A 27,568-nucleotide genomic window follows, 5' to 3' on the forward strand; every position below is an offset into this window, starting at 1 on the left:
AAAGATAGGCGTTTATTCCTTTGGTTTGATAAAACATTCAGCGAGATGCAAAATCCAAGTCCACGTCGTTCTGACCTGCCACAGAATTCAACCGTGTTTATTCCCTTTTTCGCAAAATGTGTTCTTTCTAGAGACATTTCATCTATAGGCAGTTTCCAAGTCTCTTTCCTAAGGGACGTTTTTTTTCCCTAATCTTTGCAAGTCTGCAAGCGGTTGGCAGCAGTTTACCCTTATAGGCTTTCCAATTGTTCTTCTGGAAGTGGTGTTTTATATTGAAAACTTTACTTAAATTCTTATAACATGCCAGAAGACGCAAGGGTCTCGAGGCACATTATGCGCTCCTTAATTTCCTGCAAAAAGGATTTGTCTCTTAAGATCTAATCCAGCATTACCCACGTTTGGTAGATTTCCTTGTTGCACCTGATGTGAAACTAAGCTGTGATTAGAGGTGCCTTCTGGGGTGATGCACACGTTGGCAGTGCGAGGACAATGACTAGTGACCCAAGAAATAGTCTATTCTCTGAAAGATTCAGTGTGGGGAACAAAAGTTCATTCCTGGTCTTTCGGGTAATGAGTTCTCCAAGCCCCTTCAATCCAGATCCTGTAGTATGCCTAGTAATTGAGATGGGGCTATATTTTCTGATATAGCAACATTAGTATGTTTAGGTCCCCTTCCACTATCACGTCGTATTCTGCTTCTCTTCGAAGTATTTCTAGAACGTCTATTAGAAATGTCTATTGACCTGTGTTCAGGCCTGAGCGAGGCGCCAGCAGCAGATTTTTCCCTTGAAGGCATCACTTCATAAAGAGAGATCGGACTCCTTGTTCTCTTATCGCTTCCAACTGAAATGATACTCCCATGCGTATCAATATGGGCGCTCCTGCATTTTTCACTTGGGTAGAAGCCTGTAGTACATTTGAGAATGCTCTTTTTTTAATAAGTTGAATGAACCAGCCCTGCTATTGGGTGAATTTAACATCCTAATGTTCAGTGCCAAGTATTTGAATATTGGAGTCCAACAATCCTCTCACTTAGCCCTTTCCTTGCAGTTTCCCCAATTGCATGTCTAAGTTAACGTAACAACCACCATCATTCCCTTCATACTCTTCTTCTCCCACCCCCTTTCCTCCTCTTGTCACCTTCACTCTACCAGTGGAATCCTCTCCACGTCAGCGTTCACCCCCTGACATGTGCTCATTTCTGATCTAGCCCTGAAAGCACTTATGTTTTCACCAGGTTAACTCTTGAGCACTACTTTACTGGATGGCAGCGAGAGGAGTATCTGTATACTCAAAGTTCTAAGAGGGTTAAATGTGGCATTGTATTGTCCAAACGCACTGTTCTTTCCTGTGACTTCAGACCACCTGTCTGGTCTTTCTAGGCCCTTGGTTTTCCCAGAGTCAGACCCAAGAATGAAAGGCCATCGATTACATTCATGATTTTGTGTGGAGTCCCTTCCATGTAGAAGGCCAAGATGCAATAAAATGTCAATCCATATCGAATTTAGGTTATCTGTAGATGTTCTGTTATCTGGCATATTCATTTCTTTTCATCAAGGTACAGGAGGCTACATCTTGAAAGAAGAGGGCCTTGCATCCTTTAAATTCTCATATTAGACCGCAGTCAGGACAGTATTTCCATAAGAATAAAGTTTCACGAGGACATTGCAATGTCTAGCTCCCTTCTCCCCAGGATTTGGACCAACCCTGCAAGCTCGGTTTATAGTTGAGTCAAGACCATGTTTTTTTGGGAGGAGGGATTGAGACAGTGCCCCAAGAAAGTCCTGGATGTCTCGTTCTTCCATTACCCCCATAACGATTTCAATCTGATTTGCCTCTCTGCAAGCCATTTTTTAGGCTTTGCACATATCCAGTAGTAGAGAAGTAACTGATTGTTGAGCCATCACCTCCCTCAATGGATCAGTGATTGCATCCTCATTTTTTGAGCCTCTCCCCCAGAGTTCGAATTACTGCTTATACATGTTCCATAGTATTTTTTTAAATGTCTTAAGGATTATAATGTGCTTTTCTGTACATCTCCAAAGCAGATAATGGTCTCCTTTGAGTGAGTAGCGTTTGGGAGGGGTGGGGTAGGGGGGTAATGCATCGGGCAGGTCGGGTCATGTATCCTTTGGATTGTTCAGGAGTTTTCCATGTTGCATGCGATGATGCCATTATTGAATTATTGGGTGTCTAGATTGCCCCTCAAAGGATTTTCATGCTTACCTGGCATTAATACTTCAAGACAGGCATTTGCCCTTGCTCCGTTTGGGAGGACTGTCACATGGAAGTCTTCAGTACTCCACCCCCTGTTATTTTTTTTCTGCATTTGTCTCAGGGTGGATCTAGCCTATGGATTATTCAGCTCAGCTGACTCTAATATTGATTTTCTAGTGAAGCCCTGTTCTTTGTTAGGCCTCATCAAAAGGTTTTCAGGAGATCTCTAGCTGGTCTGCTCTTTTCCAATGCATGCATGTATGTTATCTTTCTGTGTTCTCTATCTTGTCTTTGGTTCGGGAGTAAAATGTAAATCATCACTGCAGCTTATGGTTGACTGGGCTCGCAATATGCAGCTGTTACACGGAGTTGCTGTTTGAGGATAACCTAAAAAGGTGAGTGGAATCAGTCTACAGTGAATGGAGGTTGGTCTTTAGGATGTTGCATGTGTATATGACGATTACATCATGCAGGTTAATGACAAATTGTAAAACATTAGCAGCAGGATACAACTTTGTCACACCCATTCATTAGCAGCACATTTTGTGGAGGAAAGAGCAAAGCCACACAAATATTTTGATTTGCATCATAGCATGTGGGTCTTCCAATTTTCAACATAGTTTTTATCCATCTTTATGGCTTAGAGTTTTTATCCCAGAAACATGGCCTGTCCCAAGGTCACAAGCATGTGAGAAATAAAAGAAACGAATAAACCCACAAAAACGGAGTAGTTTACCATCTTCCTGAAACTAGAAGGGCTTGAATACCCAACCCTTCCACTATTCACAGCATCCCCCTTTCACCCTCTTCTTTGTAACCTATTCAAAACCCCCTCCCATCCTCACTCTTGCCTTCATTGCACTACTCATATGAACCTCATTAGCAGCCTATTCCCTTAACGGAAAGTGCACCTTTCTGTTGCTACTCAGATCTTCATCCAGTGGAAGTCTTGAGCTAGCAAACCGCCAACTCGAATAGGTGAAATACCAGCTGTGCTGAAGACCGATTGCTCTACCTAGTTTCTCTCTGGTTTCATACATCTTCCCTAGCACTTCGAAACGGATTACTGGAATGTGTAGAGTGCTACACTCAAAGAAATGAAATGTGTGCACTCTGCACCTGTGTTATGAACTGTACTGTGCTGAGCCTACATCCATCAAAAAGTTCTTTTGGAACAAATGAACCATCATAGCATCTTACCCCCCCAGTCTGTGGCACTAGAATTTCCAAGTCATTGCTAGCTAACTCTGCCAGGCTTCTGGTACCTAGCTCCAGTGCTTACCTGTAATGAGTGGGTTCCGTTCCCACAGTCAAGCTTTTTGGCTGATTTGTTAAGAGATCATGCTGGCATACATAAATGCATTCATGGTCTTCGTGCATCCAAGAAGCAAATACATCTACCTCTTGAACGAGGGTCAAGTAAATGAGAAATTTCCAGCTGGCAAATGCTGCTGTCCTGAAAAATAACTAGCCAAGGGTGAAGCATACATGGAAACCACCAAGTGCTAGATGGGGTAGTGTCAATGGGTTTAACAACTCAAACTCCTAATTCTAAGTGTCAAGTATGGAGTTGTTTTAGCATTGATTAGGCTTTGATGCAAGTTAATTGCGTGGTTTATAATTTGAACAGCGTATGTTGACTTGCTGTGTACACTACATGGATGTTACAGTTTAGGAGGTTTAAATAAAATTATGTTTTGTTAGGACAAAAACACAAATTTAAAGATTTTTTAGTTTCTCTATATGGCCAATATGGATTATGCATGCAACCCATGAAACAGAAAAGTTTTTGGAAGATTGAGATTACGCTTTGCTGCTGCTCTGAGGGTTTCTCTCCAAAGAAGCAGCAAAGAATCATAAGAAAGGTTGCAGGTTTCTTTTTGTTTTTTTTTTAATTAATCATAGGTTTCTTCAGGATAAGACAACACGCCCTGCCATCTCAGTTTCATCCAATGCCTCATTTAAGGACGAAGGCTTAAGATTTGAAAAGCATCCGATTTACTGACATCAGGGAGCCCATCTTGGCTGGCCTCCGTCCACATAGCCTTCCTTCAAGGTAATTCATCATGCTGCTGCCAGCTTGATTTCAGAAGCTAGATGGTATGATACAATAAAACTACTACAAAACAACGAATTTGGCTAACAAGCAATGGAATTACGCAGTTTAAGTTAGTTTGCATAGTATAGGGCTTCCATTTTCTAAATGTTTTACATATTTTGCTTTCTTTGGGCTTCTGAAGAAATATTTATGTACATACCAGTACCTGGTAAACTTGCAGCTGGGTTCAAAAATCTCAAAATAGCACTAGTCCATTCATCCTTCATTACAGTTGGTACCAATTTGCATCACAACTTTGTTGGATAAGCTTAAAGTCAATAATGTATTCGTTTTAGGTTTTACCCTATTAACAAATGTAAGTGCAGCTGCAGGTTATGATTCACAGAAACAGTCGATCTTTAAGAAATAATTGAGAAATACACTGACTACTGGCAATTCCTTTAAGTGTATAGTCTTAGTGGCAATTCCTATTAAACAGATTGTTTATTAAACAGATTTGGCAAGACATGTGCCAACTGTCTAGCAAACTGGGAACTTTCTTCCCATCCAGTTGTATCCACCTTTGTTTCTGGGGAGGTTTGTTGATTAACTTTTATGTTCTTGTTCAGGTTATTTATTCTGATGGAAATATTTCTAACACTGAAACACTGAGCCCCTTTTAGTGACTGGCAAAGTGGTTTTATTGGAACTCAATGTATCAATCTACTTTTAGCCCCAGTATTTAGGAGATCGTCTTTCAGTCTTCTGATTTTATGGCAAAGCATATTTAAAAAGGTATGCGTATCCTACCCATTTGGCAATTTTAATATTCAAATGTTTCAAAATTAAAACTATTCCAAATGTGGCTTAGGTTAATAGTATAAAGCTAATATACCAGGCCCGTTTCTGGCTCTGAAAATCACTTGGAACTGCATTTGGTTTAGTTGCTGAATCACATTGCTTTTCCTAGTTTTCAGTGCACCATGGTAATAACGAAAACCTTTGCAGCCACACATGCCTATCATTTACTGCCATCAATAAGGTACACTTTGAATGACAACCCCCTTATCATTTACTCACACGTTTTGGTAAATGCACCCAGTTGTGCAGGAGTTACTTTAACACTGACCTGAAGAGCCATTTATTTTAGTTTTAAAATATAAAAAATATTCTTTGAGCCCACTTGACTAAGCAAACTAGAAAAAAAGGGGACTCTCGAATGGTATATATTTTCAAATGTTTCGAATTGCTGGATTGTTAACTTTGAATCTACCGGTCCTATAGGGTAGCGTCCCTTCTGGAACCCTTTGATAATATAAAAGGCAGATAATGCAGCTAAATTCGAAAAATAAATAATTTTCAAAATTAATAAATAAATAAATCCACAACAAGTCAAAATAAAAATCATGTGCAAATGGGTGGGGTGCGTCTTCAACATGAAAAGGAAACTTGAAAAGGCAACAGTTAGTTTTGCTGAAAGGAGGAGGAAAGTATAAAGCTGAATCTGCATGGAAAGTGATGCATGACTGGAGGATGGAGAATAAATCCGAGCATACAGGAGGGATGTCATAAGGGCATTTCAGAAAAATCCACTGCGAATAACACCAACACACAAAAACATTTCCAAGCTTACATTTTCGAATTTGGGGACCTGAAAATCCAACATATACAAAAAAGGTATATTAATTTAGTCCAAGTTTGCTAACTTAGTCAATGAAATAGAAAAGGTAAACAGACTAATTGTTTTACATTTGTATAAGGTTTGATTTTGGGGGTTTTGCATCAGGATAAGCAGTGTATAGACTGCTACAGATTCCAGATCGAGTCCCGAGGATTTTGGCTCCAAATGTACAGTATACTGATCATAGGGTTAAGGGCAGAATGGTTACATTCAACTTTTTTTCTGTCGTACATGGTCTTAAGAACTGTCTTCTAATACTAGTACTTTGGTATACAGTAGTGGCCTCAATGGTGCCAAAGGCTTGTTTTCTATAGGGGATTAAATAGAAAGGTTAATCTTTGAGAGACTTTCCTTTGGAAGGTGCATTGGCTACAAGCTATACTAATGCCTTGATCCATGGAGGCAGTGAATGTTCACTGAATAACAATTTATAAAAATACAAATTCCACTCCTGCTAACCAAATCCTTCCACTGATCCACTGAAATTTTCTAAAGTAATGGAAGTGCATCCAGCATTCCTTTGGCCAATATAGCAACGTTTTCGAAAGAGCACCCAGTTGGGTTTGGCACAATGTGTTCAAACAACCTATACTGGAGTTTAATATGGTATTTTCCCATGTGCCCTTTCCCCAAGCTGGCCACCTTATTTGTGCTATTTGACAATACACCAAGTCAAGACAATCAGATTGCCATTTCAGGGTCATGCTTTATAGAAGTACCACATCAGTCCAACTCAAACTTGTTAGAAATTCACTGCCCCCAATAGGTAGTCGTATGATACATGTGGGAAAAATAGAAGGAACGTCATAAGCCCTTCCAAAGTTTGCAATTAAGTAAACTTTGAAATCAAATAATATTAGGACCATATAGTATGAGAATGTTATCTGTTCAGTAGGTAGCAGCAGAATCAGAAATGCTTACCATTTGGGTGCCAAATTTCTGTAATGAACTTCATCTTTGGCGGCCGGAGGGGATAATCTTTTGGAAATGTGAGATGTGCTTTGAATACTCCACCTTCACTGGGAGAATAAAAAAAAACAGGTTACCATCAAGAAATGATTGCTTTCAGCTTACATTCTTCACAGTCAAACAATAGGCATCAATTTCGTCAATAGCCAGACGTGTGATCAATTTGGCATCAGTCTATAATCTCTACTTTGCAACTTTCAATGTGCTTTGAATTACTTGCAGTTCGAACCGTCCATGGACGTATTGGTTGGTGAGAGAATTTCAGGGTTTGAACACATTAGGTCTTAGGTCAAAGGTTTGAATCAAAAGGTTCAAAATACAATAGGGTCGAATCAAAAGACCCGAAAACAAAAAGGTTCGAAAACCACTTTTTTTTACTTATACAGAAACCCAAAAAAATATATAATAAAAAAAAATTCGAACCTTTTGTTTTCGGTCCCATTTACTCGACCCTATTGCATTCGAACCTTTTGTATTGGAACCTTTAACCGGACACCAACACATTAAATAACTCCTGTATGTAACCCAGCCTCTTAGCCAAGTCACCAAAATATAACATTTTCTATAGTAGCGGTTTTATATTAAAGAAGGAAGTTGGCAAAATGCAACTTTCCTTTACAAAAGTATGGAAACAGAAAGATGGGGCCAGGACTGGAGTGGTCTGAATCGCCAGTCCTCGTCTCTCGCAACCCGCACCTCAACCAGTAGGAACAGCCCCAGAAATGATGATCTCCCACCAGTTAACGGCCAGGTTCAACTTTCTCCTTTGTGGTTTCTGGCTCCAACCTGAAAACTTCTGCAAAGACTTCACACTTGCTTCAACATTTCTCGTACTACTGTTTTTTTTGCCAGATTCTGGGATTATATTTCCTGTGTACATGTATGTATGCGTACACTCTGGACTACCACCCCAAGCCCCTTCAAACCCATCTAATTGGGTCTTGTATCCCTGGTTAGCTCTCACGATTGCTATGCCAATGCCCCACATTAGGCCATGCATGTTCTGGGACTGGTTATTGACATTTGCTCCATCCCTTCAGATTGCTTTTCCAGACAGACCGAGGGTTTAAAATGTCAGTCCACCATCTTCGAGTCCAGCTTAATTCCATCTGCCAATACATGACTCTGCGTGCCATGATTGCCCTCTGGTGATTAAGTGGGCTTGGGGAGAATAAGGGTGTTTGTGGGTCTTAAAACTGCTCTGGGGCCACAGTTGTGGGGTGAGCACCTCTCTCCATCAGAAATGCAGGAGGAGTCCGGCTGCTAGTTTAGTGACAGATGCACTCTAGTGTACCAAATTATCACTGCTGTTTGGGCAATTATGGCAGATTATGACACTCTGCAGTGGTTATTACCCTAAATATAGTGGTTTGGGGCGATTACTGCGAATGTTGTTGTGCTGTACATTTATTGTTGCATTTCACTTGATTTAGGCCATTTTAAACAGTTTGGGGAAATTATATTCTACATCAGCATTATTGCAAAATTGTATTAGGTTGGTTAATTTTGCTGGGTTTAGTCCCACTTGATTCCTTAAGGAACCAGATTGTGTCCCAGTAACTTGCTGCATTGTAGATACCCTTGTTTCTAGAACGCCATGTCTAGAACTACAACTCCCTTTGGGATTGTAGTTCATTTTCTGTAATTTGCTGATCGGCGAATGAACGCTGGGACGTGGCAGTAAGCCCGGTCAGTGCTGGTCACGCTGCAGGACTCCTTCCCCCGAGTAAGTCAGTTGGCTCTGGTTTATGAGCTGCATAATGCACCCGCTCTTGATTTAATTGAAATTGTCTGCATGAACACATTTAATAGAACTTTGGATCAGAGGGCGCTGCTGGCTATTGCTGTAGCACATAGACTGATCTGAGAGTTGTGAAATCTTCAAATCTTTATGGTTACTAACAGGGAGGAATATGCTAGATTATATGATGGAAATAAATAAAAGTCTGGTTAGTATGTCTAATAGCGACATGTTTAGGGGAAGATGTGATCACCAAGGCCACACATAAGATCCCAGAGAGTTCTCAGGAAAAGGAAGTGGATTGTTTTGTAATGAATAAACCCGCCCTTGATATAGGAAGTATGGAAAGAGCAGATAAAACCATATTAGTATGTTCAAAGGGTAGCCAACTAACACTGGGCCCGTTATTGGAATTCCCCACAAATACTGTTACCAATATAGTAAATCTAAACAAACTTATCACGTTACTTAATACTAAATCGTTGGTTAAACATGCCAGGGAAATGACAGATCACATTCTGGAATATAATGCAGATGTGTGCCATTTTTGCCAACACCAATGCCTGACTTTAATACCCCAACTGGGTGACATTCTGCTCCCTTTATTCAAGCGCACCAACAAACTTGTTTTGGAGGGGGAAAGGGGGAATTTTAATTTATGGCGGGGTAATGATCTAGATCGGCTAGCCAAAGAATTGGAAGAAACCCTTTCCAATTTGGGCTTTTCCCACTTGGACTAATGAGGCTATGCATTGTAAGGGCAATATTTTGAATTGGTGGCTCCATTTAACATCAAAACCACCAAGCCAACTGTCTCGTTATGACCTTGGTCTGATCATTGCTTTGTTTATTTTGAAAAATTGTTAACACAGGAGCCAAAGAAAAAGGATATTTTGAAAAAATGGGTCACTTGTAGAACTACCCTAAAAGCCGGAAATGATGGAAATTTGGATCGTTCCACTGTCAGATAAGGTGGTTAATTTAGTAACCTCAAAGCAAATCTTCAAAGCATTTCAAGAGATGTCGTTAGCAGCCAACACTCAAGCTCCCTTGAAAACAAGACTGGTATTAGATAAAATAAACAAACCCTGGTTTTCTCCTGATCTGTAAAAACTGAAAGTACAAAAAGAAAATGTTTCCATACTTGGAGAAACACTTTGAGACAGATAAAGATGAATATAGCAGGGCAACCAAAAACTACAAATTGGCAATTTTAAAGGCAAAAAAGGGTATGAATGAAGCATGCATATTGGATGCCCAACATGAATCAAAAGAACTTGCATCAAATTTTGAGCGAATTAGAAAAACATTTCTCTGAAGAAAAGTAAGGACTCCATCATGAACGAGAGTAGAGTGGAAATTCTGGCACAAAGTTTGATACAGTCAGGTGATTGTTTCAATTTTAGACCAGTCTCTGAATTTAATGAAATCAACAAATTGAAACCAACCAAATTCAAAGGGGATATTTGTCCAGCAATCACAGTTAAAGACTGTGCTTCCTCTTTAATAGCAGTGCTTACTAAATTTGTGAACAGATTTTTTCAAACATTATGTCACAGTTGAATTCAAAGGGTCCTGGATCACACCACTCACCAAAACCTGGTCTCAATCCTGTGATTCCAACCAACTATAGACCAATCACAAACACTCCCTTTTTATTGAAGATTTTGGACAAAGTGGCGCAAAAACAGATACTAGTCCATTTGACTGCTGGGAATATTTTGAACAAGCTACCATCTGACTTTTGACCAGGCTTTGGAACCGAGTCAGCATTATTGTACTTAAAATCCAACATCTTACAGCACATGGCCTTGGGCAAGCTGTCCTACTCATCCTATTGGATGTGTCTGCAGCATTTGACCTGCTTGCCCATCAACTACTTATCAAAAGACTTCGAGCGTCGCTAACTTTAGAATTAACGCTGCAACCTAGGTTAAATTCTTTCTAGAAAATAGGTCAGGGAGTGCAGTGATGCAGCAGAAGCAAACCCTACAGAGTTCCAATATGGTGTACATCAGGGGTCTTGCTAGTCTCCTTCACTACACAACATATTCACTGTTCTGTTTCAGCTGCTAGATGAAGATTATGTTTCACTAATTATGCTGATGACACACAATGCATCATCCCACTATCAGTTCAACATCGAGATATTCAATCCTTGAATAACGTGAACTGTCTGATTGAGGACTGGATGATTGAAAGTGGCCTATCCCTTAATAGTGAAAAAGCTGAACACATGGTAGGTAATGGGCACTCATCCGAGAGTACATAACCTATGTTGCGAATAACAGTATTTTTACCTAGTGTGTTGCAAAATTGCCAATAAAGAGAAAGTAAAAACTCTGGGAATATATTTGACAGGGGGTCGCCTTGGTACTCACCAGTAAAAAAATAATTTACCAAAGTAGTCAAAAAGGAGTGTACACCAGTCAAGTAGTAACTGGTTTATTCAGGACCCCAGACGCAGCTAGGACAGCAATAGTCAAAGCGAACTGCATGAAAAGGCAACGTCAAAAAACACCCCCCGAAATGAAAAAAGCCTTTATAATCGTCTAAACTAACAGACACTTTGCAACATAAAAATTCTGCACACAAGAAGTGGATTGGTGATTGCATATCAAACCCCTATAGAAGGTCATACATTTTCTATGATTGGGTCCCACAGACCTTACCACACATGGCTCCCTTTGTGATGTCACAATCCAACCCCCAATTCCCACATCATAGTGCCAAATCATTAAAACATTAGAGATGACCAGAGGAACTTCATGCATCTATCCCAGTCATCTCATCTTTGTTCTCATCAGAAAGCCTTCTACCATGACACGGCAGAGCCTTGAGCCAAGAACAAGTTACTGTGTAAATTTAACACATTAAGAATTCTTGCACCTTTTTCTCAGGCAGAAATGTATCCACAGGCAATTTGAAACTGTCATGGGCTTTCTGAATCCGTCAGTAGATCAGGCTTCTTAAAATTAAATATGCCGAATTATAAAATGGTTGTGCATTAATTGCCTTTCGGCGGGACCCAGAGAGCTCTAGTTTATGATCTTGAAAGTAAAACGTTTGCTTCCTACAATGCGATCCTGAGATCTGCAATGTGCTACCAGCCGCTGCGGCCTCCAAGCAAATTAATGAAATGAGCACACGTTTCTGAAAAAAGCACGCTTTGAGGCCCATTTACCACGCCTCAGCCTAATGCTACACCTCGTTATACTTACCTGTGATCCATCTTTATTATCTATGTTTATTTAAACCTGAGACACTTATTTAGGGCATTATCCAACCTAGTTGAAATTACTGTGCGACTATCACGGAATCCCCCTCCCAGTTCAGAGCGCTACTCCCGTAGCCGGTAAGTTTCCGACTTTACAGCACCGAACATGCATTTTAACTACATTATTCCCCCCTTCATTGATCTATCAAAAACTAACTTTTTCCCACCCCTGTTCCTTTTCTGATACTTTATGTGAAGCCATCTTGTCATGTCACCCCCAGTTAACTCCCAACCCTCCAATGAGTCCCCCACCCATAAACACCCCTGTCCATCCTTAAAACATGAGATCCAAAAAAGTTCATAATTTTCTAAATCCTCGGGCTGTGTTCTGACCCACCCATCAATATCGTCCTCTGTATTTTCCCCAAATAGTTCATTAGCACCCTTTTGAAAAAAATTATTCTCATCAATGCTCAGGGGCAACATGCATTTTCTTCTTCGTTTGTTAGCCTAAAGTCTCAAAAGATGTTTGCCAATGCAAAAGGTGATGAGAATGAGGACCAACGCAGGGACAGTCACCCAAAATGCTCCAGAAAGCCAGGTGGGCACCCATGTGACAATTCAATCCAACCAGTTACTTCACTGCACTCCACTAGCTTCATTGGCATTTTTTCATGGCGTGTCTGCATTTCCCATAGTTTCTTTTAAGGTTCAATTCAAAACCTCTCCATCGGATGTTGCGGTGCAACAGCTGCTCTCAAAGTTCGCACAAACTCCCCCTTCAATAGCAGTTAGAATGTCAAAGACTTAACTATTCTTGAGGACCACCAAACGTAGTACCCTCGTCTCTTCCTTTATTGCATTTAGGCCTGTTGCTGTTGAATTGGCCAGCTGCAGCAGCTCCTAGTGTGCGAGTTGAAGCCATTTCACGTTGGCTGCAGCCTGCACACCTGGAAGCAACAGGGACATGAAGAATGTTGCTGCCTTGGAAAATCACTGGAATTAGTCAGGGACATTTTCAGCACTCTTTTCTGACCAATAAATATTCTACCTCTTACTGCTCAGCGATTTTGGCTTCTCAACCTTGCTGCACCACTTTTTCCTGCAGAGCAAGATCTATGGTAGAGCTGTTTCAAGGTACCTCCAGGGCATGGATGTGCAGAGTGACATTTGCACAGAGCCCACTACAATCAGGCGGAAGCTGTGCTTAGTCCTTTGATCCAGTCCCACCACACTTCCATTATAGCTGCAGTCCCCTGCATCAGCGCTGCACTCATCACCTTGGTACATCCTGTGCTAGTCTGTCATGATGCCTACCCCCGGGGAACCAGATCAGGTCCAGCAGCCCCGGGAGCAGGCATCACGTTCCCGGGGAAAGGCCCAGCGACCCCTGTTAGGGGCCATCTGGACACAGTCCTGGCGCCTTTGGCGCCAGGCACATATGAGACTTCAGGCCTGGTGCCATAGGCGCCAGGCTCATAAGGGGAAAACTTACCTGGACTTACCTGATGCAGACCATGCTGCAAGGGATCTAAGCCCTCAAGAGGCCTAGAAGGGACTACTTTACCTAGGAACTCTTTTGCCACTCGGGTGTGGCGGTGGAGGAATACTTACCTGTAACTACTTTGGAGGCTATTTAAACCACGCCCGAAGAGCAGCACACGCTTCGCGTTATTCTGCATCCAGCAGTGTAACGCTCACCATGCCTGCAGCAGCATCCAGACTTCAGCCATGCCTGCCTCGAACCCGGAGCACCTAGAAACAAGGGAAAGAAGGAGAAAGGTTAGAACCAGAACATTTACCAGCTTCTTACCCGATTCCAGAGCCATCGCATCGTCGAACCAAAGGAAAGACTTTATTTTTACACACTTCGCATCGCCAGCAGCAGCACCGCACTCACCGTTCCTCGCAGCATCTTCACGTTTCACCGCAGCCTCCTGCATGTTCCCGCCGCATTCCGGCACCTAGGGGGAGATAAAGACAATAAGGTGAGCCAAGGGAACATATAGAGGAATACTGGTTACCACCCTAAGACCTACCTGATTTACCACCGGGGGAACCATTCCTCTCCTCGGGTCGGCGCAGCTCCCACTGCACCATGGCTGTACCCCGGCCCCTAAGGGGAAACAAAAGCACAACAGCGTGAATCAAAAGGACAATCAAGAGGAGCCACCTCCCGCCATAGACTTACCTAATTTCACCGCCGGAGGTATAACTCCTCGACTCAGGTTTTCGCTCAGCACCTGAATAAAGGAGAAGACCACAGATTACGGGATTGGATAGGAGTGATGGTCAGGCATTTGAACTCTTACGAACTGCATACTTATGGCGTCTTGCCGGGAGAGTCGAAATAGCCCTGGAACTCACCAATTCCTTCGACCAGTGGAGCAACTGGTCCTCACGCACCCCTGCGCTCGAAGCAGGATGGAGAGCTCACCCTTTCAAACCATAAGGTGAGACTTTAGAGGGGACATCAGAGGTGGTCATTGGGGAGAACAACGGGGGTGGGGGGAATTTACGCTCAACTCCACGGGTGGTTAATTCCCCTTTCTCCTATCACAGAAGAGTACTCCTACCGGCCAGACAAACACATCTCGGCCCTACGCATTACGCTGGAGGAGGCCCCAGCTGCCCAGATCAGACCGGCGCCTCTGTGGGAGTCAGGTGAGCTTAACAAGTCCCCAGATAGACAAACAATTGTGCAGCGTGCCTTATGTCAACTGGTTGATGTCCTTCATGTGACCAGGTCAATGCATGTACATATTTTCCCCAAATTGCCTTTCAACTGGCATTTACTCTGGCTGCCACGCTTTGTTCATTTCCCACCAACCCTTCAGCAAGACATTGCATTATTCCCCTCTCCCATTTGCCATCATACCACACTGCCCCTTTTATTTATTCTTTTTTGTCTATTGTTCATATTATCATTAATGGTCTTGTGACACACCAGGGAATGCTTTTCCCTGCCTTATTCAAGCACTGCAACATTTTGTGTTCACTTATTTTTAGCTGCCCCCTTTTAGAGCCTTCCGTTTTATATTCCACCACCATATTTTGGGCCTCCTTATTTTTGGCCATTTGGTTTAGTTTAGCCTAATTGGCATAAACTTTTCTCCCCTTCATCCACCCACTGACATTTGCTCCTTGGAATAAACCTCTAGTTTTGCAGAGAGATTGGTGCATTAGGCATCCTGCTTCCTCATAAGAAACACCCTGACGCAGGAAAAGCTTGGGCACTCCTATTACATGTGGGATAAGAGACGTAAGCAAGTGCCGCTCGCCCTCTCTTCCCACCCGTAAAATTTCATCATACCAAACATTTCCAGGTGATACATTATGCCCTTTTTCAGTGTCATGATGAAAACCCTCTTCATCCATTTAACTCCTATTTCCTATATTTACATTGTCATTTAACAGTATACCACTGTTTCCTTTAAAAAAAAAGGAATAAAGAAAAACTATGAATCCTATACTAAGGCATGTTAATATTATCGCACTCCAATAGACAGAAAATATTTGTCATCTCCTCATAACAAAATTGTCTTTAGAAACTCTCCTTCCTCCGTTGCTGGACTTTTGTAAAGTCTTATTGCTTAAAAAAGTGTCATGAAATGTCACAAATACTTCCCATTCTGCGTTGCTCTGCTCCTCTTGTCAATGGGAGGCGGTGCTCTGGTCCTTGCGCACGTCGGTGATGTGGACCCATCCTCGCCGGCCCTCAATCTCTACCGCCATCAGTGTTGAGTATGACACGGTGTGAGGACCTGTGAAACCCTCCCATTTCCACTTCCTGATGTTTTTTTTTTTTTACATACATCCCGTCTCCTGGGTCAAGAAGTGCCGCTTGCGGAAATTGTCCTCTTTGATCACTCGTTAGCTCTGTGTGATAAATCGCCAAAATAAATATGTGGGGGTCAAATAACAGCCTCTTCTCTTCCACAACTTTCAACATCTGGTGCTTCTCCCTGCAATTCAAGTATTTGTATAATTGGGGTTGCATTTAAATGTTCTGGTAATGCCTTTTTCCTTGCTGGTTTTTATCAATGCCATAAAGGGTATTTTTTCTTCTTCGTCAGGGAACAGCACAAGTGTCCCTTCTGGCAGTTATGCTGCTTCTTTTGCTGCTTTGTCTGCTTTTTTGTTGCCCAATTAAATAAAATCTTGCCCGCCTGTGTGGGCCTGGACTTTATTAAAGCCAATTCTACTGTAAGTGGTAAAACTTTCAATAGCGTACTCAATGCTGCACTGGTGTGCCATTACTTCTTTTGACTTCGTCCTTTTCCCACCTTGCCAGCTCTGAATGCACAGTGGATGTTACATATGCAGAGTTGGAAAAGATGTTAACTGCCTGCCCTCCGACACGTTTAGCACCTCAATTAGTGAATTTTGCTGCTTGTGCAGAGTGGTGAGCTGGGAATAGTGTCCGAGTACATTATCAACTCCTCTCCCTTCTGTATTCTGTGTTTGCGCCCCACCACTGCGGAACCAGAATGCCTTTGTCCCGTACCTTGGTCAATACTTGAGCTTCCATCAATGAAGATCATGCCCTCTCCCCATCAATCATTTCCTCTTTTACGAGGGGGTTACCTTCATCCCTGTCAATGCATGCTATGAAATCATGTACATAATCTCCCTCAATTATTTCTGCAATGGCCTCTGCTGGATTTATTGTTCTGCACCTCACCATCTCTGCAAGGTTTGTCAGTATTATTTTGTACCCAGAGGATTTCTGAGTAAAGTTGATGTGGTCCTTTCTAGTATTGCGAACAGTGCATGGTCCACAAAAAATTACAGGACACCCCATAGTAATTGTGGAAGCTTTTTCAATTGTGAATGCAGCTGCAACTCACATGGGAAGTGTCCTTGCATTAGTGGATCTAAAGATCCACTGTAATATGGCAGTGGGTTGGGTCACTGTCCCTTCTTGTGTGTCAGTACAGCAGTTATTACCTTAACATCTGAATGAGCTAACAAGTGAAACTTATCCTTGTGACTGGGCACTGCCAATACTGGTGCATGTGCTAACTCGCGTTAGAGTTCATCAAGATTCTCCCATTTCAGCTGTCCATTTTATGCTAGTTTTGTTTTTCAGAGCTTTTTTAGTGCTTGCAGTAATGGCCTGGTGTAAGCAGAGTAATCAAAAACCCATGCCCTGCAATAATTGCACAGCCCTAGAAACGGTTGCATTTCTTTCACTGTCTTTGGTCTGGGAGTTTTATGTATAGCTTCAACTCTTAGCTGTTATTTCTCTCCCATCTGCTGACACAATTTGGCCCAAGCAAACTCCTTTTTGACAATACTGCAATTTGTCTTTGACCACTTTGTACTCTGTCAGCTACCAATGTCAGTAGGAACACCGTCTTTCCTGCATTCTTCTTATGGTGCTACAGACTAAAAGGTCATCCACGTATTATATCACTGCACTAGCAAATTGTAAATTGCTCAAATCCATTTGTATTACCCTGTTGAATATGCTGGGTACATGTGAGGCATTCTTGTATGTTTGAATCTGGTCCAGCAATACGTAAATGCAGTGAGATACCTGGAGTCTGGGTGTAGGGCAATAGAGAAAAAGGCATTCTTCACATCTACCACTGCAACAGTGTGCCTCTGCTGGAATGCTGCAAATAATTGTTGCTGGGTTTGGAACCAATGAGTATTCTGCCTCAATATTGTTAAGGGGGAGCAAACCCTGTATAAAAAGGCCACGCACCAAATGTTTTTGGATCAGATAGATGGCAGTATTGGCAGTATTGCAAGGTGGCATTAATTCCTGCATTATACCCTGCTGCCATACGGCAAGCAATGTCTCATATATGACATTGTCTGCTTCTTTGGAGAGGGGGGGGGGGATTGCTTTACTCGTGGTAACAAAGGTACTTTTAGTTTAATGTGTATAGCCCCAGCCCTTGCAGTATGCCCACATCACGGGGGCCTTTTGTCCATAGGACTTTTCGCCAGATCTTCCTGCAAATAGTTGATCTTTCTTTGCCCATTGCGTCATCTGAGACACCCTTCTTTCTTTTATATGTATTGGACATGGTATGCTCAGTTCCAACACTACCTCTTTCCTCGTCTTTTGTAGCTGATAACTGCTTGTTACTCCAGTCTTGGTGGGATCGATACATATTGATCACCACTCCATGTTGTCCTCATCGGAAGCAACCAATATGATCATGTCTTTTCTTACCACTACTTCCTCTAGGTACACCAGTGTGTGTGCCTGAATTAACAGTGGAGGGGCACCGTACTCTGAACAGAAATCCATTGAGCAATCCAAACACCTTTCCTTCAATTTCTGGTATCTATCCCAGGCTTTATACCTCATTGTGCTGTGGGCACAGTGTGCCTGTATCAACACTGTCACTCTGGCTGGGTACATCCCAGGTGGGGTGCACACCTTCCCCTTCTCTGAAAAAATAAAATGGGGGCGTTCAGTTTTCTGAGCAAGTCTCTTCCTAGTATGTTGATAGGTGTCTCTTTGGAATACAATAATGGTGCTACAATATGCTGCGTCCCTATTGTTGAGGGTAAATATTTAGTCAGAGGAACCTGCAAAATAGTCTCTGAAAAACCTTGTGCATCTAGATTTTTGTTGGATAATGGTTATCCCTCTTTTATACATGATCTGGTTCCACCAGTATCTATGAGAAGGGAAAATCCACTCTGCCCTATTTGAACTGCTACCTCTGGGTCTTCAGTTACTGCTAGGACAGGACACTCACTTCCTGTGGGAAACCCTGTTGGGAAAATGCATTAGCCGAATACTTGAATGGATTGCCTCCCACCACTGTCACTCGTGTATTGGGGCACAGTATTCTGTCCCAGTATTGTTACTTTTTCCTGTACTTGTGTCTAGTGGCCGAAGTATGCTCACTGTACCTTGCGTTCCCAACATTTCCCACCTTGCACTTGTCATCGGACTGGTATACTCTGTGTGGGGGCAGCAATTGCAAGTGATAGCACAGCAGCAACTGCATCTGTTGAGGTATGTGTGTTATATATATATATATATATTTTTGCCTGCTCTTGCTGCACTCCCCGCTGCCCTGTTTGTGCTATTAGTAGGAATGTTCGGGCAAAGTGACCAAAGTTGCTGCACGCAAAACACGGTCCTCAAAACCGTGGCCCTGATCCCCGTATCCTACTCCCCTTCCCCATGGACAATATACTCTCCGTGTCTGGTACTGTCCCGTGCAATGGTTTATTCTCCCTGCATATGAAAACCCTGGTTGTTGTGAGTTTGATAATGCTGGTTGTTGCATCTGCACCGTCTTGCCCCTTGTGTGGGTGGGGCGACAACCGGTCCTGTGAGCAATGCTCATTTTAGCCTTTTTTTGGTACCAATGTATTTTCCGGTTTTATCGTATTGTCTGCTATCTCCATCTTTCTCCTGCTTCCTTTTACAATAGTTGCCTGCATCTCGGGGGCCCCCCTGTTGCTTCTATCCCAACTATTTGTTTCTAGGGAAACCTTCACATCCGCAGGGATCCCCCTCACTAAGATATGATAAAACGGGGGTATTTTGTCATCCCAAGACTGGTTATTTCTGGGTCCACATCGCCTGTATGGACCGTATATATTCTGGGGGTCCTCATCTGGCTTCATTTTAAGTGCTAATATTGATCCCATATCTAGACATGTGCCTGATAATTGTTAAAGGATGTTCTGTCATGTATGCAAGAACTTAATTTTACCCCTGCATATCACGCTTGTTGCCAAATGTCACTTTGTTCCCCCCGCCAATACTCTTACGGTCTCTTATGGTCAGCGGAATCCCTGCGGTCTCCTTCTCAAAAACAAAAATCCACGTACCCGCTACTGCCATTAGTGAAGGTAGACTGTAGATCAAATTATCCCCGTCCATTGTCTGCCAAGGTACGTAATGCACCTCACCTTCCTGCAAAATGGGCATCGGTGTTCATGCTCTGGGCTCATTCCCTCCCAGTGGTCTTTTAGCTACTACCATTCTGGTCTTCCTACTCCGAAGCCCTATTCCCCCAGTGCCCCGATGATTCCTCTTTGCTCTTCTCTCGTTTTTTTCTCCTTCCCCTGCTCATTTTTTAGATGACGACATGTGTCACATTTGTCACCCCCATGCCTGCTGTTGCTACTGTCCTTCCAATCTGATAGTGTGATCCCCCTCCGTCGTATGTAGTTCGCTGTCGTCCAAGCCATGTGCCCAGTTATCAATTTTAAAATGTGTATGTGCCCTGTCCATCCCTGCCCATCAGCAGTCTTTCCTGGTTCCTTTCCTTTTTCTCTCCCGTTCCATTGCTTTTTCTGCATCCCTCAACATCGAGTCAAGTTGCAGTTTGTGCTTTTTTTTTATGTCCACTAAATATTAATTTTTCCCCTTCTCATCAGAGTTTGATTCCCATGCATCTTTCTTTTTCTTTATTCACTCCTCATCTTGAGATACTCCTCTATGGTTTTTTATATCCTGCAGCTGGTTTCAACAGTGTGTACATTGCATAGGGAATAGGGCGGTGCACTCTCTTCATCCTCCCTTTTCCGTCTTTTTTCTTTTTTTCGTACAGCTTCCAGAGCACTAGAATGTCCGGCCTCTTTTTGAGCTTGGCTGCTTTATTAGGTAGCCAACAGGTCTGAGTACATACTGTCTATTAATATTTTCATCAATAACCCCTCCCCGGGCCATTCCTGATAACACTTCCTTACTGTGTCCTTTGCCCACTGAAAGTGGAATTTTAGTATTTTATTGCGACATTGGGGCAACGTTTTGCCTATATGATCAAGGGGTGCATCCATCCAGTGGGACACTATCGCACCCTCTTCCCAAGTAAGGGTACTCCTCTCTCCCCTTTATCTCATCAATTTTTATTTAAACCTTAAAACTCCCATCATCCTTGTTAACACTTCCACTCACTCAATATTTTACTTACCACTTAACTTGCTCACCCCATTTCATTCGCACTGGCCCTCTCCACAGTCCCCACCCTCTCACACCCCTCATTCCGCTCATACACACAATGGCCTTCACAGCCCCGTTGTCAGTTTTTATAAGTACACAAATATTCCCTCTCCACAGGCCCACCACCTTAACAATGCCTTATGTTAGTACACAGTATGGTTGCTCCTCCCATCGTTCAACTGCACCTGCTACTCGGCTCTTGATATTTACAGTTCGGCTCTGGCCCTTCTCTAATCTCCACAGCCACGATGAACAAAAACGACAACTTCCACTTCAGAACAATAAACTGCTACTACTCACAAAAAAAGAAAAGCTAGTGCTTATGCTTCTTCCCCTTTTTTCATCGCTCCAAACTATAACCGAAAAAGAATATTAAAAAAAAAAAGATGCAACTATACCAATTGCCTGCACTACGCGCAACTCTAACAAGGTCCACCATTTAGTACACAACCATCTGCTCTAACGCAGATGCGCCACCACCCACTTATTCCCTATCGGATAAATGGACCTAAAATCTAAGACCGCTACAGCCAATCGCCCTTCACCTCTTCAGGCTGCATCCTATACACCAGAAAAAAATCATCCCGCTCCCTGCGCGTTCATGCACAGACACACTTGCGTATCGTTCCCCACTCTTCTCGACCTCAGAGTCTCCCTTTAAAGGTCAGTACCCGTTCAGAGCGAAGGCAGTGCCCTGACCAGGTAGACCTTTGGCAACTCTGCATCTGCATGCCTCCTCGATATTTGAGCTCTTTAAGCGCTTAGGATTGGTCAGCAAGGGCTATCGTGCATTCAAAGCGGATGCATTTCGATGCGGCCTCCAAAACCATACAGTGGGTCACCTTGGAACTCACCAGTAAATAAAATTACTAAAGTAGTCAAAAGGAGTGTATACCAGGCAAGAAGTAATGCAGTTTTATTCAGGCCCTCAGACGCAGCTTGGACAGCAATAGTGAAACAGAACGCAGAACACAACTGCATCAAAAGGCGCCGTCAAAGAAATGCCACTAAATCAAAAGCTTTTATAAAATAGCCTAAATTAATTCACAGACACTTTGCAACATAACAAGAAGCTGATTGGTGATAGCAAACCCCTATACAAGGGCATACATTATTTTCTATGATTGGGTCCTGCAGACCTTACACCACCCCAGGGTGCCCCTCTGCGACGTCATGCCAACCCCCAATTCCCGCATCATAGAGTCAAATTCATTAAAACATTTCAGATGAGCAGCAGAACTTTATTCATCTGTCCCGGTCATCTCATCTTAGTGCTCATGAGAAAACCTTCTACCATAACACTATCAGAGCCTTGAACCAAGAACAAGTTACTGTGTAAATTGAGCACATTAAGAATTCTTCGACCTTCCCAAGCAGAAATGTATTCAGGGGCAATTTGAAACTGCCATGAGCTTTCTGAAACCGCCAATAGATCAGGCCTCATAAATTAAATATGCTGAATTATAAAATGGTTGTGCATCCATTGCCTTTCAGCGAGACCCGTGAGCTCTGGTTTATGACCTCGAAAGTAAAAAACGTAGTTTGTTTCCTACAATGCCATCATGGGATTTGCAATGTGCTACCAGCTGCTGTGGCTTCCAAATAAATTAATGAAACAAGCACACGTTTCTGAAAAAGAATGCTTTGAGGCCTGTTTACCGCACCTCAGTCTAATGCTAAACCATGTTCTACTTGATCCATGTTTATTTAAATGTGAGACACTTATTAAGGGCATTCTCCTGCCTCATTCAAATTAGTGTGCAGCTATCAAGGAAACCCCCTTCCCGTTCAGAGCGCTACTCCTGCAGCTGGTAAATTTGCGTCTTTTTACCACGTTGAACTTGCATTTTTTTGCCACAGTATCTTGACCAAAAATATACGGATGCAAGCTCAAGTCAACCTTCTAGTATTATCAGCCGCCTATTATGTTAGGCTGCTATGTCAAATTTGCCCCGTTATCACAACCAAAAGTTGTGAGACAGTATCTAGAGCGATAGTGGTTTCTAAAATGGACTACTGTAGCAGCCTCTTAGTAAGGATTACTAAAGTTATTTGTGCAAGGCTTCAAACAATCCAGAACAGCTCGGGAAGAGCTGTGCTTGGACTTAAAAAATGCAACCATATCTCAAAGGCTAGACAAAAGCTTCATTGGTTGCCAATCAAAGCGAGAATAGAATTTAGGCTTCTGGTTATCACGTTCAAATGTTTAAACAACCGTAATCCTTAATATCTTGCGGACAAGTTAGTCTGGAAACCGGCACTTAATCGTTGAGATCAAACATCATGAATCTTGTGGGGCCCAGATACAAGCTTATCTTATTAAAAGGGCTTTTTTGTCACAGCCCATAAGGCCTGGAACTCGATTACATCTGATTTGAGAAGCTGAAAACTTAAATTCTAGAAAAGAAAGACCCATTTATTTAGTTTCTGCCACCATCGCCTGGCAACGTTCTCATGATAGTTTTTTGCCATTCTCCATCTTCCACTGGCTTCCCCAATTCTTTTTCCCATCCACTTTTGCACTTCAACACATCTCTCGAGTTACGCTCTATCAATACCTCATTCTTGATATGGCGCTCCCCCGCCTCAGCGATATTTATGATGGTTTCTATGTCTTCACACTCAATTGTGTCTTCCTCAACAGTTGGCCACCTACTATTTATCGTACCTAAAAATGGCACTATGTAGTAGATATTGGCCCTCATGTATGCCAGAAGATGCCTGTAATTCTTTGAATTCCAACAGCTTGTCGCTTCTCAGATCCCCTATTGTGGCAACACTGCACGTCTTCCAATGTGCCCGCACCCCTGCTCTTAAACCTGGCTTGTCTAACATTACTGCCGCCAGTGGTGTCTGCAGGGTTAGTGGATCTCTGATTCCTGTAGTTCTGCAGGTCCTCTGCCATATCTGTATACCCAGCTCCGCTAAGTGTGGATACACGTGCATCTTCTGTGGGGCAACCTATGCAAGGTCTCTTGTAGAACCTTTTTTATTGCTGGCTGCAAGAGCCTTGTGTCTGCCGTGGAGTCATCAGCCGACCAGTTCACTACATACTGTAGCTAACACGCCAGGAAATACAGCTCAAGGTTGGGGATCTTTAGCCTCTGCACGTAGGGCCTTTGCAATATATTCAGTGCCACACTGTGCCTCCCACCCTGCCATAAGAAGCTCCTGCATTCCTTGTCTAATTCTAAGAAAATGTTCCTTGGGATATTCCCGAAGCAATGCACCAGCCTTGGCAGTGCCACCATTTTCAGTAAGACCACTCTTCCCACGACCGACAGTGGTAGCTTACCCCAAAACTGCATTGACTTGATCAATCCCTCTCTTGCCTGAATTGTGTTGGATTCATGTTCTTGCTTGGGGTCGTTGTATATGTTCAGCCCTAGGTATCTAAAGGAGTTCTTGCTCCACGGCAAAGGGAGGTCCGGCAGCTCAGTGATACTGCTGGCGGCTAGTCCTGCTAGCAGGAAGAGACCAGATTTATTCTTAAGTATACCTATTCCGGTTAATTTACTAAAATTAACCAGTACCTCTAACACAACAATAGTTAGACAGGACAGAGATAAAACATGAGGCGGAGACATCGCCATTATATTCAAAAACAAGCCTCTCTAAGACTTGCTCCCCTACAAATGTTGCCATCTTGCGAAGTCCTCACTGTTAAACTCCCTTTAATGAACTCCCAGACCCTCACCATCCACTTAATCTATAGACCCCCCCGCCCCTCGGGCCCACTTGGAACTTTTGAAGAGGACATCTGCACCCTACTCTCCAACAACCTTAAAACCACCACTCAACTGCTATTACTAGGCGATTTCAACCTAGGGTTCAATGATCCGCTAGACAAGCACGCTTTAACTATAGCCAATATTCTGTCCGAACCTGGACTTTCCCCAAAAAAAAAAAAAATCAATAAACCAACTCATAACAAAGGGAGAACCCTTGATTGAGTGGCAAATTCGAATTGTACGGCTAACATTACCTCCATCTCCCCTCAACTGTGGACAGACCACTTCCATGTGTCCTTCACACTAGCCACTACTAGACCACTCCCATTCGTCACACCAGTTGCCCCACCGTGCCTAACAAGAAATAAAAAAACATCACAGTGGACAAAGTGATCCCTGCCATTCTCCCCACCCCTTAACTCTCTGGCTGACAACCTGGCTCCTGGCACTTTGGTCAACGAATATAACAAAATTATGCTAACTGTACTTGACCAAATTGCTCCACTTAAACTCAGGCCGAGCAAGCCCAAACTCCACCTAAACAAATGGTTCACTCCCCATCTAAGGGATCTACGACTCCTAAAAGGAGTTGCGAAACAACGTGGAGACTTCTCCCTTTAGAAACGAACAAGTCCAAATTATCTAAAATCTTCTCACAATACATAAAGGAAATTTTCCTTGCTAAACTCCATTCCTATAACGAACGGATCTCTAATGCCAACTCTAGTATGAAAGAATTATTCACCATATTAAAGGAACTACAGTCTCCTATCTCCACACCCAATGTTTGCAACAAAAACAAAACGTGGTGCTCAGATATTCAACAGGCACTTTCCACCAAAGTAACTACATTACAAGACAAAATAGCCACAAAAAAAGTCTCCCTTAACTCCCTATCCCAATCAAACATCTGAAACTTGCCCACTACTGAATTATCTACTGACCGTCCTGCCAGATTTCACTTCACTAAAACTTCCACACTTGAAGTAGAAAAAGTCATCTCACTCAAGCCTTCCAATTGTCAGGGCGACCTATGCCCAGCATATATTATAAAAGATGCTGCAAGAGATCTGGCCCCCTTTATATCTAAACTCATCAATGCCTCCTTCTCATCTGGTACTATTCCCACCAACTTGAATCAATCCTGGGTGCTCCCACTGTTAAAGAAGCAAACCTTGGATCCATCAATTCCCACTAATTACCGTCCCAGTACGACGGTACCCTTTCATCTCAAAATACTTGACAAAGTAGCTTATACCCAGATCCAAAAATACTTGGAACTCCATAAACGCCTGGGAGCAAGACAATCAGGCTTCCGCCCCTTACATGGGACAGAAACTGCCCTCATAGACTTGAAAACCCAGGTCGATGAACTAAGAGACAAAGGCAAAACAGCCCTCCTCCTACTTGGCCTATCAGCCGCATCCGAACTGGAGGACCATAAGGTCTGATGTGGCCACCTGGACTCTGCTGCCCACTTTTCCCAGAGGCCATTACTTGGATAGAGTCTTTCCTCAGCAATAGAACCATGAGGGTCTTGTCCCCTTCTGCAATGGTGGACCCTATTCCAATCACATGCGGCGTCCCCCAGTGCTCATGTGTCTCCCCAACTTTATACAATATATTCACCAAGCCCCTGTTCGATGATCTGGAACTTCTGGGTATCACCTACACTAATTACACCGATGATACTCAGATTCTCCTCCCACTTTCCGGGTACTACAACAAGAATTTGGCGTTGGTGAATAGAGTATCTCATCATCCTGGCATGGATGGCCACTTAGGGTCTATGCCTGAATGATGACAAGACAGCTTATCATCCTGGGCACCCATTCGAACCTTAAGAGATTAGGTCAGGAGTATTCTTCCTTTACTATTGATAGGAATATCATTAGGGTGGCTAAGGAGGTAAAGACCCTTGGTTTCTACCTGGACTCTACCCTCTCCTTCGATAAACAAGTGAAATCAATGGCATCTGCTACTGTTTACACCTGTAAGCTCGTTAGGACGGCAAACCCTTTCTGTCCAATGACAACTGCATGATTCTGGCCAGAGCTTTAATTCTTTCCAGGTTAGATTATTGTAACGCTCTCTACTTGGGCACAAACAGATCTATTACTCAGAGGATACAAATCCTCCAAAACAACGCCCTAAGAGCTGCACTCTGTTACCAAAAGATCACATATCTCTGCGACTAGGCGCCAACACAACTGGCTCTCTAGCCACAATCAAATCCTTTTGAAAACCGCATCATTCACCCACAAAGCACTCAATGCCGCCCGAGCTATCTCACGGATAGATTCCATAGGAGAACTTCCACCAGACCTACGAGGCTTGGTAATACCAACCACCGCACCATCCCTAGATTCAAGCTCGCTAAGACAGGCGGCAGCAGTTTTCCCGTAAAAGCTGCTCAACTCTGGAACTCTCTCCCACACCAGCTCAGAGAGGATCTACCTTACCTGATCTTCAGACGCAACTACATTAACTTGCTCAAATCATCTGACTTGTAGCCCTGACTGTTATGCTTTGTGTTGCATCTATACCTTCTCCCTAGTACCTTTTCACTTGAGTGTTGTACATTTGTATATATACACACAGATTTGTATATCTTTTATTTTTCTGTGTATAACATGTACTTATGCTTATTTGCTTATTATCTGTAACATTGTAACCCAAGACGTGCATTTGCTGTTACTGTTGCGCCCCGATACCCCTGGGTCTGGGGCGCATTATAAATAAACGCAAATTCTCTTCAGGCTTTTGTAGATATAGTAGCATATCGTCCGCATACATGGACACAATATGCTTAACCCTGTCGAGGACTATCCCTGCATCCATATATTCCTGCCATAGGAATGCAGCAATAGGCTCAACCACTTATGTACAGCATTGGGGCGAGGGGGCAACCTTGTCTGGTTCCTTTCTGCTATTCCCATCTGTCTGAGAAAGTGGTTCCTGTTCTGACCCTGGCTGTTCGTTGGGTGTAAATTAACTTGACCCACTTCCTATAATGCAAATCCATTCCCATTCAGACCATCG

The 27,568-nt window shown here is 42.9% G+C and overlaps 1 protein-coding gene across 3 annotated transcripts in view; it reads right to left on the reverse strand.

Moving 5' to 3' along the window:
- UBE2G1 (ubiquitin conjugating enzyme E2 G1) overlaps positions 1–27,568 on the reverse strand; it is a 506,298-nt gene that overhangs the window by 194,447 nt on the left and 284,283 nt on the right. For 2 of the 3 annotated variants that reach the window (XM_069614725.1, XM_069614726.1), the window contains exon 3: positions 6,858–6,955. In XM_069614725.1, coding sequence (XP_069470826.1) covers positions 6,858–6,955 — 98 coding nt within the window. The remainder of the gene's footprint in view (positions 1–6,857; positions 6,956–27,568) is intronic. The other variant, XM_069614727.1, reaches the window with a different exon arrangement.

This window comes from Ambystoma mexicanum, chromosome 9 (genome assembly GCF_040938575.1).
Source record: "Ambystoma mexicanum isolate Mex_15411 chromosome 9, UKY_AmexF1_1, whole genome shotgun sequence".
NCBI classification, from domain to species: Eukaryota; Metazoa; Chordata; class Amphibia; order Caudata; family Ambystomatidae; genus Ambystoma; species Ambystoma mexicanum.